We start from the raw sequence: 14602 nt of genomic DNA, 5'->3' as shown, positions 1-14602 counted from the left end.
GTTGAATGTTTGTGTTACTTTACTAAAGTATAGTTTTCTTTATTGAAGAAATATTAATATAAATGTTAAGTCTTGATAAATAAGTTTCCCGTCATGCATGCACATCTTTATCACAGCGTCCACTATGGCCAACGATTTGCAGTCGATTGTTGCAAAGGTTTATAGTTTTTTTCTGCTTAAAAAAGACAGAGGTAAACCTTTCATTAGTTTAGAAAGGGTTTATTACAGAACTTGTAGAGCTGTTGGCATGTCTTACCAACAAATTTACAATATTGTAAACAAATCAGACAAGACAGGGACCGTCTCAAATGCAAAACCGGGATGTAAAACCATCCTTGACAACTTTGACAAGGGAGTGCTTAGACGGGCGGTCTACAAACTTTATGAGAAGAAAAAATATATATTCTAAAGAAGCTACACCAGTGACTTCGTTAAATCTTTGGCCTATGTTCACAACTAGATTAAACTGACCGAATTACATCCATATTTTTTCAATGAAATATACTGTTGACATGCAAAACATTTATTAAAACGTTGCACATTTCTACAATCAGTCGATAAGATAACACAAGTGATAGGATTCTTTCCAATGTACAGTAATTCGTATGTTTATTTCAAAACAAACACACATACACAAATGATCCCTTACATAACTGATACATTATACTATAACGTACACATATTCAACATTTTGCAGAAAACATCTATTGAGATGACCCTCGCCCCGAGCGTGTGCTCAGGTGTCAATTTCACCTGTCGATACCGTGCATGCTGATGACATAACACAAGCAGTTAATGTTTGTTTCAAATAACGTCCAACTACCCCTTATTTTTCTAAGTTTTTGGTATTTTCATCAGTAAAAACACATTTTAGAGCATGTCTCAAAATTTATTCCCTCGGTCTACATTAGGTAGATGTTTCTTGAAGTGATATTTGTTATTTAAGTAACTGTAATACCTCTGAATTTTAAATATAAGTCAAAAAGCATTTTTCTAGCATTTCCGACAGTACTTTAATAAAGAATTGTTGATTAATATATTGGATATATATTCAATATGTAGCATTCTTAGGAAATATATACCCAATGTACCAATGAAATAATCTGCTCTAGGTGGCATGTTTTAGGAGGGTGAATGTTGTTTGCTGACACAGACACAGACTTACACACACACAGAGACTCGTACACAGACACAGACTTACACTTACACAGAGACTCATACACATGCACAGATACACACTTACACAGAGACTCGTACACATGCACAGACACACACTTACACAGAGACACACATATATGCATGTACACACAGAGCATTCCTAAAAAAAAATGTACAAGTAGTTATTAGATTTATTCATACCTAGGGCTATTATCTCAAATCTGAGTGAAATTGGAAATTTCAAATGTCAATGCAGAAATATGAATGATGGATTGAGTATTGCAAAATGACTAATGACAAAATTCACTTTCATCTTTCAAAGAACATTTAATGCAAAATAGAAATGGGATAATAATTTGCCTGTAAATATAGCTCTAACCTTCAATCTGTATACAGCAAAATATACTTATGACTGTTGGACATCTCTTGCCACAACTGATTACCCTAATATGCTATAACGTACATACATCGTTATGATGACAGTTTTAGACTTAGACTTAGTTAAGATTTTGTTATGGTCATTATATATTTAAAATTAAAGACAAAATTGTGCTCACCAAAATTTGATCTAAGATCATGAACCCGGGGCCTGGGATTCCTGACTTACCCGGAGAGGTCCAAGTTTGTACATACTCCAGATTTTGTCTGTGTTGGAGCACGATTACAGCTCATCAAGGTTATCCAAGTAGCACTAGAGGACAGGTACATAAGAACAACAGAAATGATCATAGCAGATATGACCAATCAATGAGGTCAGTGCATAGGTTGGTGTCGAATCTAGCCATCTTTTTGTGGCAAATGAGATTCAACAGATTATTGACAACCTCAACAACCTTCTTGCCTGGATATTGTTTTTGGTAAAAGGTTTCAGGCTACAACAAAGGGAGTTAACTATTGATCAGACTCCCTGTTGCATCTGGCCAACACGCAATATTTTATGTGTGTTTCAGTCATTTGGTGCCAGTGCTGACAATAACTTTTGTAAAGCATGCATTTCTGTTGACAACAGCAAGTGATGCATGGCTGTGACATGTTATGTTTTTACTTTTGTAAACTGAGTAATACTGTTAAGATTTAGTTGTTAAGCAGTCCATGAAGTGATCGTATAGAGTTTGTAATATGAAAATTACTTCAAAACGTGTCACGATACATCATGTAGATATTAAACAAATTAGACAGCTCATGAGCCTGGTGAATGAATTTGAATCATGCAATATGACTAAGAAAACATCAAACCATTGAACCTTCCTTGTGAATATGAGTGCAGTCTGTTTCAAAATACCCAAACCTGATTATGAAAAAGTAAGTGTTCATTTATTCAATGATAGCAAATAATATACCTTAAAATTCAAACTGAAATTTTGTGACAATTGTAAATGACTTAAAAGCTGATACATGTACAAAACTACATAATACATCATGATATATCTTCCACAACATCTAACAGAAGAAATGTTATTGGCAGTGTATATTTGATTTGGCTCAAAACTGGATTGATAGACAGGTGGGTAGAGTGAAAGATAAACATACTGTTGTGTCTATTGCAGTATTTTGTTGGAGTGACAATGTTAGCAGTGGTTCCAGAGTTACCAGAGGTTGTCAATGGAGTGCAGTTTGCACTGCAGAACAATGTCAACTTAGGGTGAGTGTTCACATTCTATTCTGAAAGATATCAACTCCATAACATAACTTAGCAATTCAAAGAGGGTACAGTGTATTTTGGTGCCCCCAATTCTTTTTTCTCCAAATGAAGCTTTTGCTCATCAGTTCTGGAATTGGCAAGTTAGTTTCTACTTTTGTTGACATTTCATTCAAATCACCATGCATTATTACTTAGCTTTTCCTCACTATATGGGTAGATGATATTTGAATGTCATTATGGACAGCAACCTGTGCAATAACACTGTCTTTATGGACATCGGGACCTTCTCTTTCAAAATGTAATGCATGGGGCACATGTTTTCCCCAACAGGAAGTGACCTTATTAATGTATCTTTCTTTTGAGGATCATGTTCATAGTGAAGTAGCTTGAAGCATGGAACGTTCTGTAGCTAGATGTAGCTAGAAGTAATGTCATTCAACCATAAATTCATGTGTTACTATCATAAAGTGCTGCCATTACTTTCTCAGCTTTATCAGAGTAGGAAAGTATTGAGGGTCCTCATTGGCTTGGCTTGGCATGGCTAAAGGCAAGCAACTTAAGTCAGATTACAGTATGAAGTAGTATGTATTTTTCCTAAAATGACTGCCATAGGACATTTAATGCATGATCATATGTAATGATTTCTGGGGCCATCTGGAGGTAGTGCTTCTGTTTGGTTGTTGCAAGTACTATGGAAGTATAGTATGTTTCTACCGTATTGACCCAGCTCTGCACAGACTCCGATGACTGGGCCATCTGTTATTCATCTGTAACCCATGTGACACTGCTGTACAGTTATAACATACTGCTCCATAGGTAATGGTATGAGATGTATGTAGAACTTTTGATGGCATTTAGAAATATATTACCAAGAAGTAGATGGTATGTTTGTTTATATCATGTTATCTTAATTTTGTTTATTCAGGATAGAAATTGGCAGTTCCACAGCAATTCAAGTGTGTTTGGTACAGGTGCCTGTACTGGTTCTCATCAATCTCATATATGTAAGTAACTTAATGGACACAGTGTGCACAAAACGTTGTTGTATCAATACATACAAACATTTCAACACTATTTCATTTACTCTTTTGTAAGTCTGATACATACAGACACAGACACATGCCCATGCACTCAAAGAGGTAAACACAGTCTCAGCATTAAGTTAGTCAGTCTTCTGGTGTCACACACTCAAAGGTGAACACCCTCTCGAAATGTCCATACAGTATTTCTTTCCCTCTTTTATTCAGATATACACAGACACACACAGGTGAACACAATCTCTAAATGTCCATGCATTTATCTGAGGTACTCTCTTCCTGTATCATACTCACAATTAAACACGATATCTAAATATCCATGCATTTCTCTGAGGTACTCTCTTTCTGTGTCATACACACAGTTAAACACAATATCTAAATATCCATGCATTTCTCTGAGGTACTCTTCCTGTGTCATACACACAGTTAAACACAATATCTAAATGTCGATGCATTTCTCTGAGGTACTCTCTTCCTGTGTCATACACACAGTTAAACACAATATCTAAATGTCCATGCAATTCTTTTAGTTATTCTCTTCCTGTATCACACACAATTAAACACGATATATCTAAATGTCTGTACACTTTTCCTGCTTCATACACAAACATGAAAGAAATCTCTGAATGTACATACTGTTCACTCTCTAACTCCCTATATTGAACCAATGTTCTTAATTGTTTTACAGCCTCTCGGTTTCGTGTTGATCTTCCAAGATGTTCACCTGTTCGCTGTGATATTTTCAGTGATTGTCATAAACTACACATTCCAAGATGGTAAAAGTGACTATTTCCAAGGTAAGATATCCCGGGGAACAATGTTACTCGTACAAAAGTTGGTTACTCCTTTAAAATACTTGTAACTGGTGACCCAGCTTGCTTCCGTGATTTTACCAATACTGTTTTAGAAGTTACTTTCTATTTTGCAGACATAGCAAATTGTTATCATGCAATGATTCTCAAAATGTTTCTTACCAGACCAATCTGATCATCTTACATTTTACTGACCATATTTGGATTAACTTCGATAGTGAGTTCATTGCTTTAAACAGCTGTTGTATAGCCGCTTTCTGATGTAGGAAGGAAGCCCAAAGATATGTAGATCATAGATATTTACCACTTTGGTGAAACCAATGACTTCAATTTGTATAACCCCCTTTTCTCTGCTCATATCATATAATGAACTTATGAAACAAGATTTTAAGTTGACAATTCTCCAAATTGTGTATTTCAAGTTTGCTCTAATTATTTCAATATAGTTTCAATATGGCCACTATGGAGACATTTTGTAACATTGCATTACCCTTTATTCATGTTACACAATATTTCTTTTTGACCTTGATATGACCTTTGCCGTTTGACTAAAAATTCTCTTACAGGGCATTTCCTTGCCATGTAATTTTCATCTACAGAGAAACAACTGGTTTCAAGAAACTGACATTCCTGTTTTTATCTATCATTTCCAATGATGACACTTGCATTAGTTGAGGAGATTCAAAATCAAATTTCTAATACACAACAAATATATATTTCCAGAATTCTATCATCACACTAAATACTCCTAGATACAGCAGGGGTCCACCATGTCCTCCCAACCTCTCCAAGAATCATATGTATATGACATTAGCAATGACTTTTGATGAAGTTAGCTTTGCTCACTTTGCCTTGAAGAGCATCCTACGGATGCACGAAGATCCCCTCTCTGCACAAATTTGCATATCCTTCCATCTCCAAATTGCGTACATCAGCCTACAAGCATCCTTTTACCATGCTTCAAAACTCTCAGAAGCTAAAGTGCTGACATAATGCTTAAGTTCAAGATTCTTTCATGCCCAACATAGTTTGTCAAGCCCTCTCCACTCAGACAACCATTATGCGACCACCTGGCATCACTGTGGAGGGGATGGTGTGCCTGTCCTTTGAGGCAGGAGAGGGTATTGGTTCTCACTTACAAGGGGAACACTACCATCAACAAATAACACCGACTTGGCTTTGTCTCTGTACCAAGATTATTGTCTGCTGGATTTCAACTTGCAACCAACCCAATGACATGTTTGGGAACATTTACACCAGCAATTGGCAGTTCATCACATTCACCCGTTGGGTACTGGAGCAGGGTTTTACCTCGACTCACAAACAATGGGATCCCAGGGACCCCCAATTATTATTCTTTTTCAGAGAGATCGTCCTTGGAGTACATATATGCATTTTCTGCGGCTGAAAATGTCCTGTGACAGTTGTATCATATGTTTTAATAAAAATATTGTACAATAAATAGAATATTTTTTATCTATTATCCGGCCCCCACCATGCATGCGCAGCCAACCAGGTAAGCACCTAGGCCTGTATCATCATTCCTTCTGCTGTCACTCAACCATTCACACGTGGTTTAGAGTTGCCTTGCTGAATACCTCTCTTGTGAGATAAAGAATAATGTCTGAGACTTCAACTGTATGTATGGTCTTTCTTTGTTCTTGACTGAACAGTTTTATAAGACTTTTGCAGTCTGTTATTTCTCATTAATGTGACTTTGTATTAAACTTTACGCTAGCTTTCCCGTGGTTTACGCACGTGTTGCTTTTCCATGGGGGGAAGTTTAGCGTGCCACATGGTTGTCATATTGCGTTATTAACCAAGTATTTCTTCCCGTGGTCGCATTCACGTAATTTTTCATGTTTTGTACGTGTATATTTATGCTGCTGGTTCCGCTGTTAGCTACATGCTTGCGTGTTTGCTTTCAGGCGTTGTCTCCTCACCTTCAGTGGTGGACCAATGTCGGGAATCTCTCCAAGGGGATCCCTTTGGAAAACCCGACGCCAGCTCTTACAGTTCAAACCGATGCGTCCCTCAAGGCCTAGGGGGGTGTTCTGGGCAGTCTGTCGGTGTCCTGACTCTGGTCCGAAGCCGAAGCCCGCCTTCACATCAACGTCTTGGAACTGAGAGCTGTACGGTTGGTTTTCGAGCGCTTCCGGGAGCATGTTCAGGGCCAGGTGGTTCGTCTTCAGTTGGACAACCGTACGGCCATGAAGTACATCCTGAAGCAAGGCGGCACGGTGTCCCTAGTGCTCCTTCGGGAGACGTGGGAATTTCTCCTCTGGTGCGGCCAGTGCGACTGTCAGGTGCTTCCTGTTTATCTCCCGGGGCTGGAGAACGTGTGAGCAGACGCTCTCTCTCGCCGGATCCTTGGCCCCGCACGAGTGGATGCTCAACCGGCAGATATTCAGAGTTATCTCCCAGTTGTACGGATCGTTCCAGGTGGATCTGTTTGCGTCCGGCGGGACGAATCAGATACCCGTGTTCTGCTCTCAAATACCGGACCAGAGGACGTTGGCTTCCAACGCCTTCCTGCTGGATTGGACGGGCAAAGTGTTCTGGGCGTTCCCGCCACTACCACTCATTCCCCGGGTCCTCTCCCAGCTGTCCACCCAGCCAGCCTGGCTCTTGTGCTACTGGCACCGCTATGGCCGTCACAGAGCTGGTTTTCCTTTGCGACCGGACATTCCCACCATACCCCGCGCCATACCCCAATCCAAGGATTCAGTGGGTGGCTTGGCCTCTGTCAGGTCTCGCCTCGAAGCATGCGGAATTCCTGCAGCAGTTGCAGACACAATTCTGGCGGGATTCGACAAACGGTCAGTATGAGGATAGGTGGTCCCGCTATGCGCGCTGGTGTTCAGATAAGGGGATTGCAGATCCCTTTTCTGCGGATTTAGTCCGAGTATTGGAGTTTTTGCAAGCTCGTGTGGAAGAAGGCTTGCCAGGCTTTGACCATTCGTGGCTACTCCACCATTATTTCCACTTTTCACACCCCTGTCCATTGTGCTCTTCTGGGGCCTACCCTCTTATGCAGCGCTTTTTAGCTGGCGTGGATCGAGTTCGACCTGCTGTCAGGCGAACCAGCCCACCTTGGGATTTGTCAATTGTGCTAGATTTGCTGTCAAGTCCTACGTTCTCACGTCTATCGGCTATTTCCATTCAGTTGTTAACATGGAAGGCTGTATTTCTGGTGGCGGTAACATCTGGGCGTAGGGTTGGCGACTTACATGCTATGTCGGCAGATCGGTGCTGAATGTGTTCCATCCAGATCGTGTCAGTATTCGCCTCCCGGATACTTACCGCCCGAGGGTCGATCACGCTTTCCATGTGACAGCTCCAATCGAACTTCCTACTCTTACCCAGCCTTCCACATTGGGGACCTCTGCAACAAGCACTCACCCGTTGGATGTCCCGAAAGACTCTCAAGGTCTATATCCAACGAACACAGGGGATCCATACGGGTACCCATCTGTTCTGCTGGTTCGGTGGCGGGAAGGCTGGGGTGCCGGCGATCAAACAGACCCTGTCTCGCTGGCTTGTTTCGGTCATTTGTACTGCTTATCAGGCTAAAGGCAAGCCTCCCACTGTGGGGTTGAAGGCTCACTCGGTCAGGGCAGTAGCCACGTCAAAAGCTTTTGCATCGGCACTACCCATTGAAGAGATATGCTCTGCCGCTATTTGGAGCAGGCCTAGCACTTTTATCAGGCACTATCAGCTCGATACACATTCACGTGATCGTGCACGTTTTGGCCGTTCTGTTCTCTCCAGTGGACAGTGTCCTGCCACCCTGACCGAGTGAGTCTTGGTTATCTGGTTAGTTGACACTGCTTTCAATTGTGTTTTATTGATATATCCGCTGTTGTGTGATCTAACTCCTTCCGATTGTCTCCGGAGATTATGGTCGGTTGTGAGTTGGTTTTTCCCCCCTTACGGTGCTCTCTAATAGACCATGATGTGGGCGGAGTTGTTTATTTTCGCACTGTGTGTGAATTGCTATGCTTAACCTACGAGGTCGGTTCTAAGTACTTATCCTCCCTGTCGGTTACCCTCCCATAATGCCTCTCGCGGAAGCTCCGGGACACGTGACAGGTGAGTGTTGTGGCATCTGTTACATTATTCCTAACGATCGCTATTCATGTGTATTTTGACAGAATTCCCTCCTCCCTGGCCTCCGGTCTTAGGGAGTCTGAGTTTATGCATATATGTACCCCAAGGACGATCTCTCTGAAAAAGAATTCTAAATAACTAAACCTGCAGAGGTTTCCAATTCTTTGAAGAGAGTCGTCCTTGGGGTAGGGCCGTCCACCTCCCCGCAATTCTGTTCACTGATTTATTCAGCAGAAGGAATGATGATACGGGCCTAGATGCTTACCTGGTTGGCTGCGCATGCGTAGCAGGGAGGTAACTCCACGTGGTGGGGGCCGTATAATAGATAAAAAAGATTTTATTTATTGTACAATATTGTTATTAAAACATTGATACAACTGTCACAGGACATTTTCAGCCGCAGAAAATGCATATATGTACCCCAAGGACGACTCTCTTCAAAGAATTGGAAACCTCTGCAGGTTTAGTTAAGTTTTAGGGCTCCTTGCAGGCAATGTGAAGGCCCTGTGAAGTACCAGTGTGGAGTACTGTACATTTTTATAATTCTTAAAGGTCACATGCAACGTAAAACACAACTTTGCAGATTCTGATACCTTTCGGTATGGACATACCGAAACAAATCGTCAAAATGCAAATTCAACTTATAAAGTTGAAAAATAACGCTGATGAAAAAAAACGCGAAATCGGAGTTCAAAGCGTTTCACTAATTTTCCCCAGACTTTTCTGGGAAAACGGGTTTCAACAGCTGGGCTGCGCTCATAGCGTCGCATGAGTGAAATAGGTTCAGCGCAACTTAGCGGGTTGTCCGTGAATACTCGGTGAAGGCTTTGGTGTGAGCTATTTTTCTAATGTTTTGTTGATATCTCACAGGTAGCGAGCTTTTATATGTTATGACAGTAAATTAACTGTTTATATAATTTCACCACCGTTCTTCTTACCGAGTCACTTTCTCAGTTCGATGCTTAAAAGCAAGCGTCATTATTTAGCGTTGACAGAATTTCTAACTGTGATATAGATATGTCGTTGTCATAGACAAAACTCAATGTTTTGTTTTATTGACATCTGTGTGTCTGCCTGCCTGTCTGCTAATGACAATATTCAATACACATCTGCTATCACTGACCACATGCAATTTGAACTTAACACCAATCAGGCTATACACCATAAACAAAATGCATTGATTTATGGCCCGAGTTCGGTCTCTGTCACATTATGTAATTACACAGACAGGCAGGTGTGATACTTGAACACATGACATGTTATGATGTCTGTTGATTGCAAAATGTTATACACAAAAAATGAGCATGTATTTACAAAACCCAACATCTCTACATATACACACACAATAAGCCGTGAGGGCATCTGCAAATGAACCAGCCGTTACACTTGAGTGCACACCCACCCGCTCTGACTGGGTTGGTATCCCGGCTGCTTCGTTTCTTGGGAAGTAAACCGAAGTACACAATTTTGCACTTTTGATTTGCGCGATTGTACGCTTATAATTTTGTTTATATGTTTTTCATAACCAGCAATGTATATTATATGTCGCGAATAAGTGATAATTGTGTTTTAATTATGTTTGATTTTTGGTTGCATGTGACCTTTAAGAGCCTGGAGCCTTCATTGGTCATGTGGACTGGTGGATGAAATGATGCACGTAACTGCCCCCCAAAATCAACCAAACACTAAGCAAAGTCATAGATGTGTTGTTGGTATGATGCATAAAAGTGAACATATCTCAGGACACAGTGAATTTTTTTCTCTACATTTGTTCGTATCGCGTAAAACCCTGCTGGATGTGGTTCGCTTGTTATACAAGTTACACAGCCCTGGATCAAACACATCTTAATGCTATAAAGTAGTATTTAACTAAGTCACTATCTAAAGTATTTAATGAAATGGTTAATTAGCAGTACTCATGCTATATTGTTTATGTGTACTAAAATACATTAGTATTATTTTATCACCCTGTATGAAAACCATGCCAAATAAATCCTCATAATTTGTCAAACTTGATATCAAACAATTTGAATTAAATGACGTAAGATTTTATTGGGGGTCCAAATGTATCAGGAAGGCAAGCTGAGCTTTTCCCAACATATTAGTAATATTTATATATTGTTACAAACAAGTTACTGCAGGTAACATACAACATTAGGGAAAGATCTGACTTACTTAATTTTAGTTAATTTAATTCTAACTTAGCTTCCAATTTTGGAAAATCTTAATTTATATTTTGTAACAAAAAGACTTGATTTGTCCTCAAAGTACAACAAGGAGAGTTCTATGGATATGCAACTTCTTTAATATAGTAATATGAGCAATGTTTCAGTGTAGCTACTAACACTGTTATGAATCAAGTGAACAACTCTCCTCATTCATCACACCAACACACTGGAATTTGAAATATTATTATTGGCTTCCTTTCTATTTTCACTTGCATTCATGATCCACATAAACCTGGAAATATCAAATTTGCATTCCCTTATGTTCAGTAAATCTGAAATTCAGTATGGAGAGAAGATCTGGCCCATGTTCAACCCTCCCACCCTCATGTTCAGTAAACCTTGAATCAGCTGGCCGGGGCCGAATGATCCCCCTCCAATATCCAGTATATCTGACATCGTGGAGGGAATATCCAGCCTAGGATGAACCATGACCCTCTTGTGTTCAGTATATCTGAAATTCAGAGGGCAAGGATCCTATCTTAGGTAATTTTAACATTTAAAGATAGGATGATCTGGGAAGGTTTACCAATTGCTAGGTACTCCAGCTATATCAATGATTTCCTCTCCAACAAGCACAGCTCCAACAAAATATGATCTTACTGATATCGCTACTGATGTTGCTGGTGTCTACTTCATCCAACCAAGTTGGAGTTTTGTCCCATGCAATAACTTGTGTGCATTGGAGCTAGGTTCCAGTTAAGTTTGGGTTTTCACAGACCCTGAAGGATCGTTACTTGAAACACCTGTCCAACCCTTCTGATGTTTTCAGTGGTGGATGCCATGTATGGGTTAAGGACACATTTCCCAGTCCTCACATTTAGTTGAAACAAATCCATCAAAATGTATGCCGAGGTAAGACCATCACCAGATAAGTTGGTCAAATTGAATTGGAGGATGTTATGACCTTTCTTGATGCATTCCTCCACATCACCATCTCTACATAGATGAATCCAGAGAGTGTTTCAGGGGTCACATGGATAGAGCTGTCCAGAGAATAAGGATAGATACCTATTGTATGGATCTCCTTGCAATTTTCCACCCAATACATACCTGTGTTGATCACCAAAACTAGTTGCTGCAGACAACACTGGTAGTAGTATAGCATATCTACAACAACAGGGGAGCATGAACTTACAGAGTTTGATGGAAGAGAACAAATTGAGTTTATATGACTTGGTCAACTGCAGATTGTATGCATGTTATTTAAAGAGAGGAATCTAGACATATTTGCCCACTATTTGGGCAACAAAATTGAGTCCATGGAGTGGCCTGTACATTCTCAAGTCTTCAAGTGGATAAAGAAGAATTTGGCCACTCTTCATTTCAACATGTTTGTGGTTTCAACCACAAGTTCCATGGATATGTCAGTGAGGTATCAGACATGCAGGCTCCCCATGTGGACACCCTGTCAAAGAGTTGAGACTGGATGTTTGCTCATGTTTATCCTCCTTGACCTCTATTCTGGCAGCCACAACTGACCCACAAAAATAATAATCAAGATGCCTTTTTATTTTATTTTCTTGGGCTCCCTCTGATGGGGTGGCATAGTCTTGGAGACCATCCTCTTCTGATATCTATGACACCCTATTGCAGCCCACTGGCCAAGGGGAAGGTGTTCGGATCACATGAACATAGCAGTTCATTAGACATCAATAAAACCATGTATGATGTCAAAGCAACCAGATGTGATGTCATAGAAGGATCTCACATCAGGTTGATGCAGGTGATGCTAATGAAACCAGATGGAGCTCTCTCTTAGATACAGAAGTGATGTCATCACAACCAGATGTGATGTTACAAGAATCACAGTTGACATCATAAGGTCGAAGTGATGTCATGTATGATACCAAGTATCATGGTATTTACGCAGAAAACTATCAACATCCTATGCATTTTCAGAATAATTCTGTTGATAATATTATCAGCTTTCAGCTATCCTGGAGTACTTTATGCTAGATACCTTCAATCACACTGGTGTATTCTGGCTATGATGTAATAGAGGTAGTGCATTTCAAGGAGTAGTTATAATCAGTGTGTAATTCTTAAAATGCTACCTCAATTACATGACGGAGTTGTCTGTCACACTCCACAATCTAACTGCATCTAAAGAATGTAGTGATTGGAAAGATTTGATGATTCACACTGTGTCTAATGTGATTTGCTGGAGGTACTGTTTACTGTACAACTGGTTGGGATGGCTGATAAGGAGGTCGACATATGTTATAAATATGAAGTTTTTAGTTTAATGTTTAAGGTTGTTTGTTTTCCCAAAACTTCCGATTAATTCATGAAAACCAAACAGTAAGTGGAGTCAGTTTAGATAAACCTTAAGTAGCAATTCAAGTCTATACTGTATAGGTATATATGCAACCAAGTATGTATGCACGCATGCACGCCACACGCACGCACGCATGTACAGAGAGAGAGAGAGAGTGTCATGTTCATAACTCATGCAGAAATATGGCATGAGATTTTATGTATTCTTGTTTCAAAGCAAAGTTAACTTGCTGAATCGAACAGTATATGTAGGAGATTGAGGTATGGAGCTCAGCGAGAGTTATATATGCAACATGATAAAGAGTTCTTGTTTAAAAAAAATCCGTTTGGAAGCTGCATGTGTGTCAAATTGACAGTTGTGTATGTGTCTTGTTTCAGGTTCCATAGTCGTACTCATCTACATTGTGTTGATGCTGATGTACTTCTTCACTATAACACCACCAGATGCTCAGTGCTGAGCACAACCACCACAGGCATCAAAGTCTCCGATTCAAGATTTACCAATATGCCTGGAAGGTCTCCAGATGAAGCATTACTGCATTTTGTTATGCCAAAAGAAACAGAAATACATGACCACCTTGTTGTGTTGTGATACCACTGTAATTAAAAAGGCACCATATTGTTCTCTTATATTGTTCTTCATGCTGGGCAACCACCAAAATAAGTTTTGTATACCAGAAAACAAATGCATCTTTTCAAACAACATCCCTTGAATGGTAAGAAAGGAACGTGGAGTTTGATTCAACAGAACTTGAGAAACTGATGTATTGACCCAAATATTTGTATATTCATTTAGTTATGTGTAAATAAATTTTCATTTAATGATGTATAAACATGATTCATAAAGCATTTTCATGGCAAATGTGTATCTGTATTCATGCTTTATAATTTTTATTGTATTCAAGATATTTACAATTATTTCCAATCAGATTATCAATAAACTATAGAAAAGTCTTGATTCATGTTCAATTTTAGCTCACCTCACATCCAAAGGAATGTGTGAGTTTAATGTAACTGTTCTCACTCTGTTGTCAATCTGTCATTGTGATGTAACTCACAAATGTCAGTATTTCATGTTGTTTCTTGACAAGCAGTAAACACAAAACTATACATGGTGGCACAGTAATGCATCCCAATCAAGCTGAAAACACACAAGTCCAGTGTTTATTCCAGAAATGCACAAAACACCCCAAAAAAGCCACAAAAGTATTGTAGTACATGTATGTGTTTCTTCTGGACATTCTGAAAACCATATGAATCCAATATGGCAGAAACTTACATATATTCTGGTCAGTTTGGACCATGCGGTAGCCTAGTGGTTAAAGCGCTTGCTCATTA

The 14602-nt window shown here is 39.7% G+C and overlaps 1 protein-coding gene across 2 annotated transcripts in view; it reads left to right on the top strand.

The window, feature by feature from the left end:
• The window catches only part of LOC124292043 (low affinity vacuolar monovalent cation/H(+) antiporter-like), a 59652-nt gene extending 45430 nt beyond the window's left edge, over positions 1–14222 (top strand). Inside the window, exons 16-19 of one of the 2 annotated variants that reach the window (XM_046729116.1) lie at positions 2706–2800; positions 3726–3804; positions 4526–4634; positions 13643–14222. In XM_046729116.1, the coding sequence (XP_046585072.1) occupies positions 2706–2800; positions 3726–3804; positions 4526–4634; positions 13643–13722 (363 nt within the window). In that variant the 3' untranslated portion in view covers positions 13723–14222. Of the gene's footprint in view, positions 1–2705; positions 2801–3288; positions 3382–3725; positions 3805–4525; positions 4635–13642 lie in introns of those variants that run through there. The other variant, XR_006902347.1, reaches the window with a different exon arrangement.
• The last annotated feature ends 380 nt before the right edge of the window (positions 14223–14602 follow it).

The sequence above is a fragment of the Haliotis rubra genome, unplaced genomic scaffold, assembly GCF_003918875.1.
Source record: "Haliotis rubra isolate DU_JTF1 unplaced genomic scaffold, ASM391887v1 Scf506, whole genome shotgun sequence".
Classification (NCBI taxonomy): Eukaryota; Metazoa; Mollusca; class Gastropoda; order Lepetellida; family Haliotidae; genus Haliotis; species Haliotis rubra.
The sequence above is the reverse complement of the archived record's forward strand: the minus strand, read 5'-3'. Positions and strand labels throughout refer to the sequence as shown.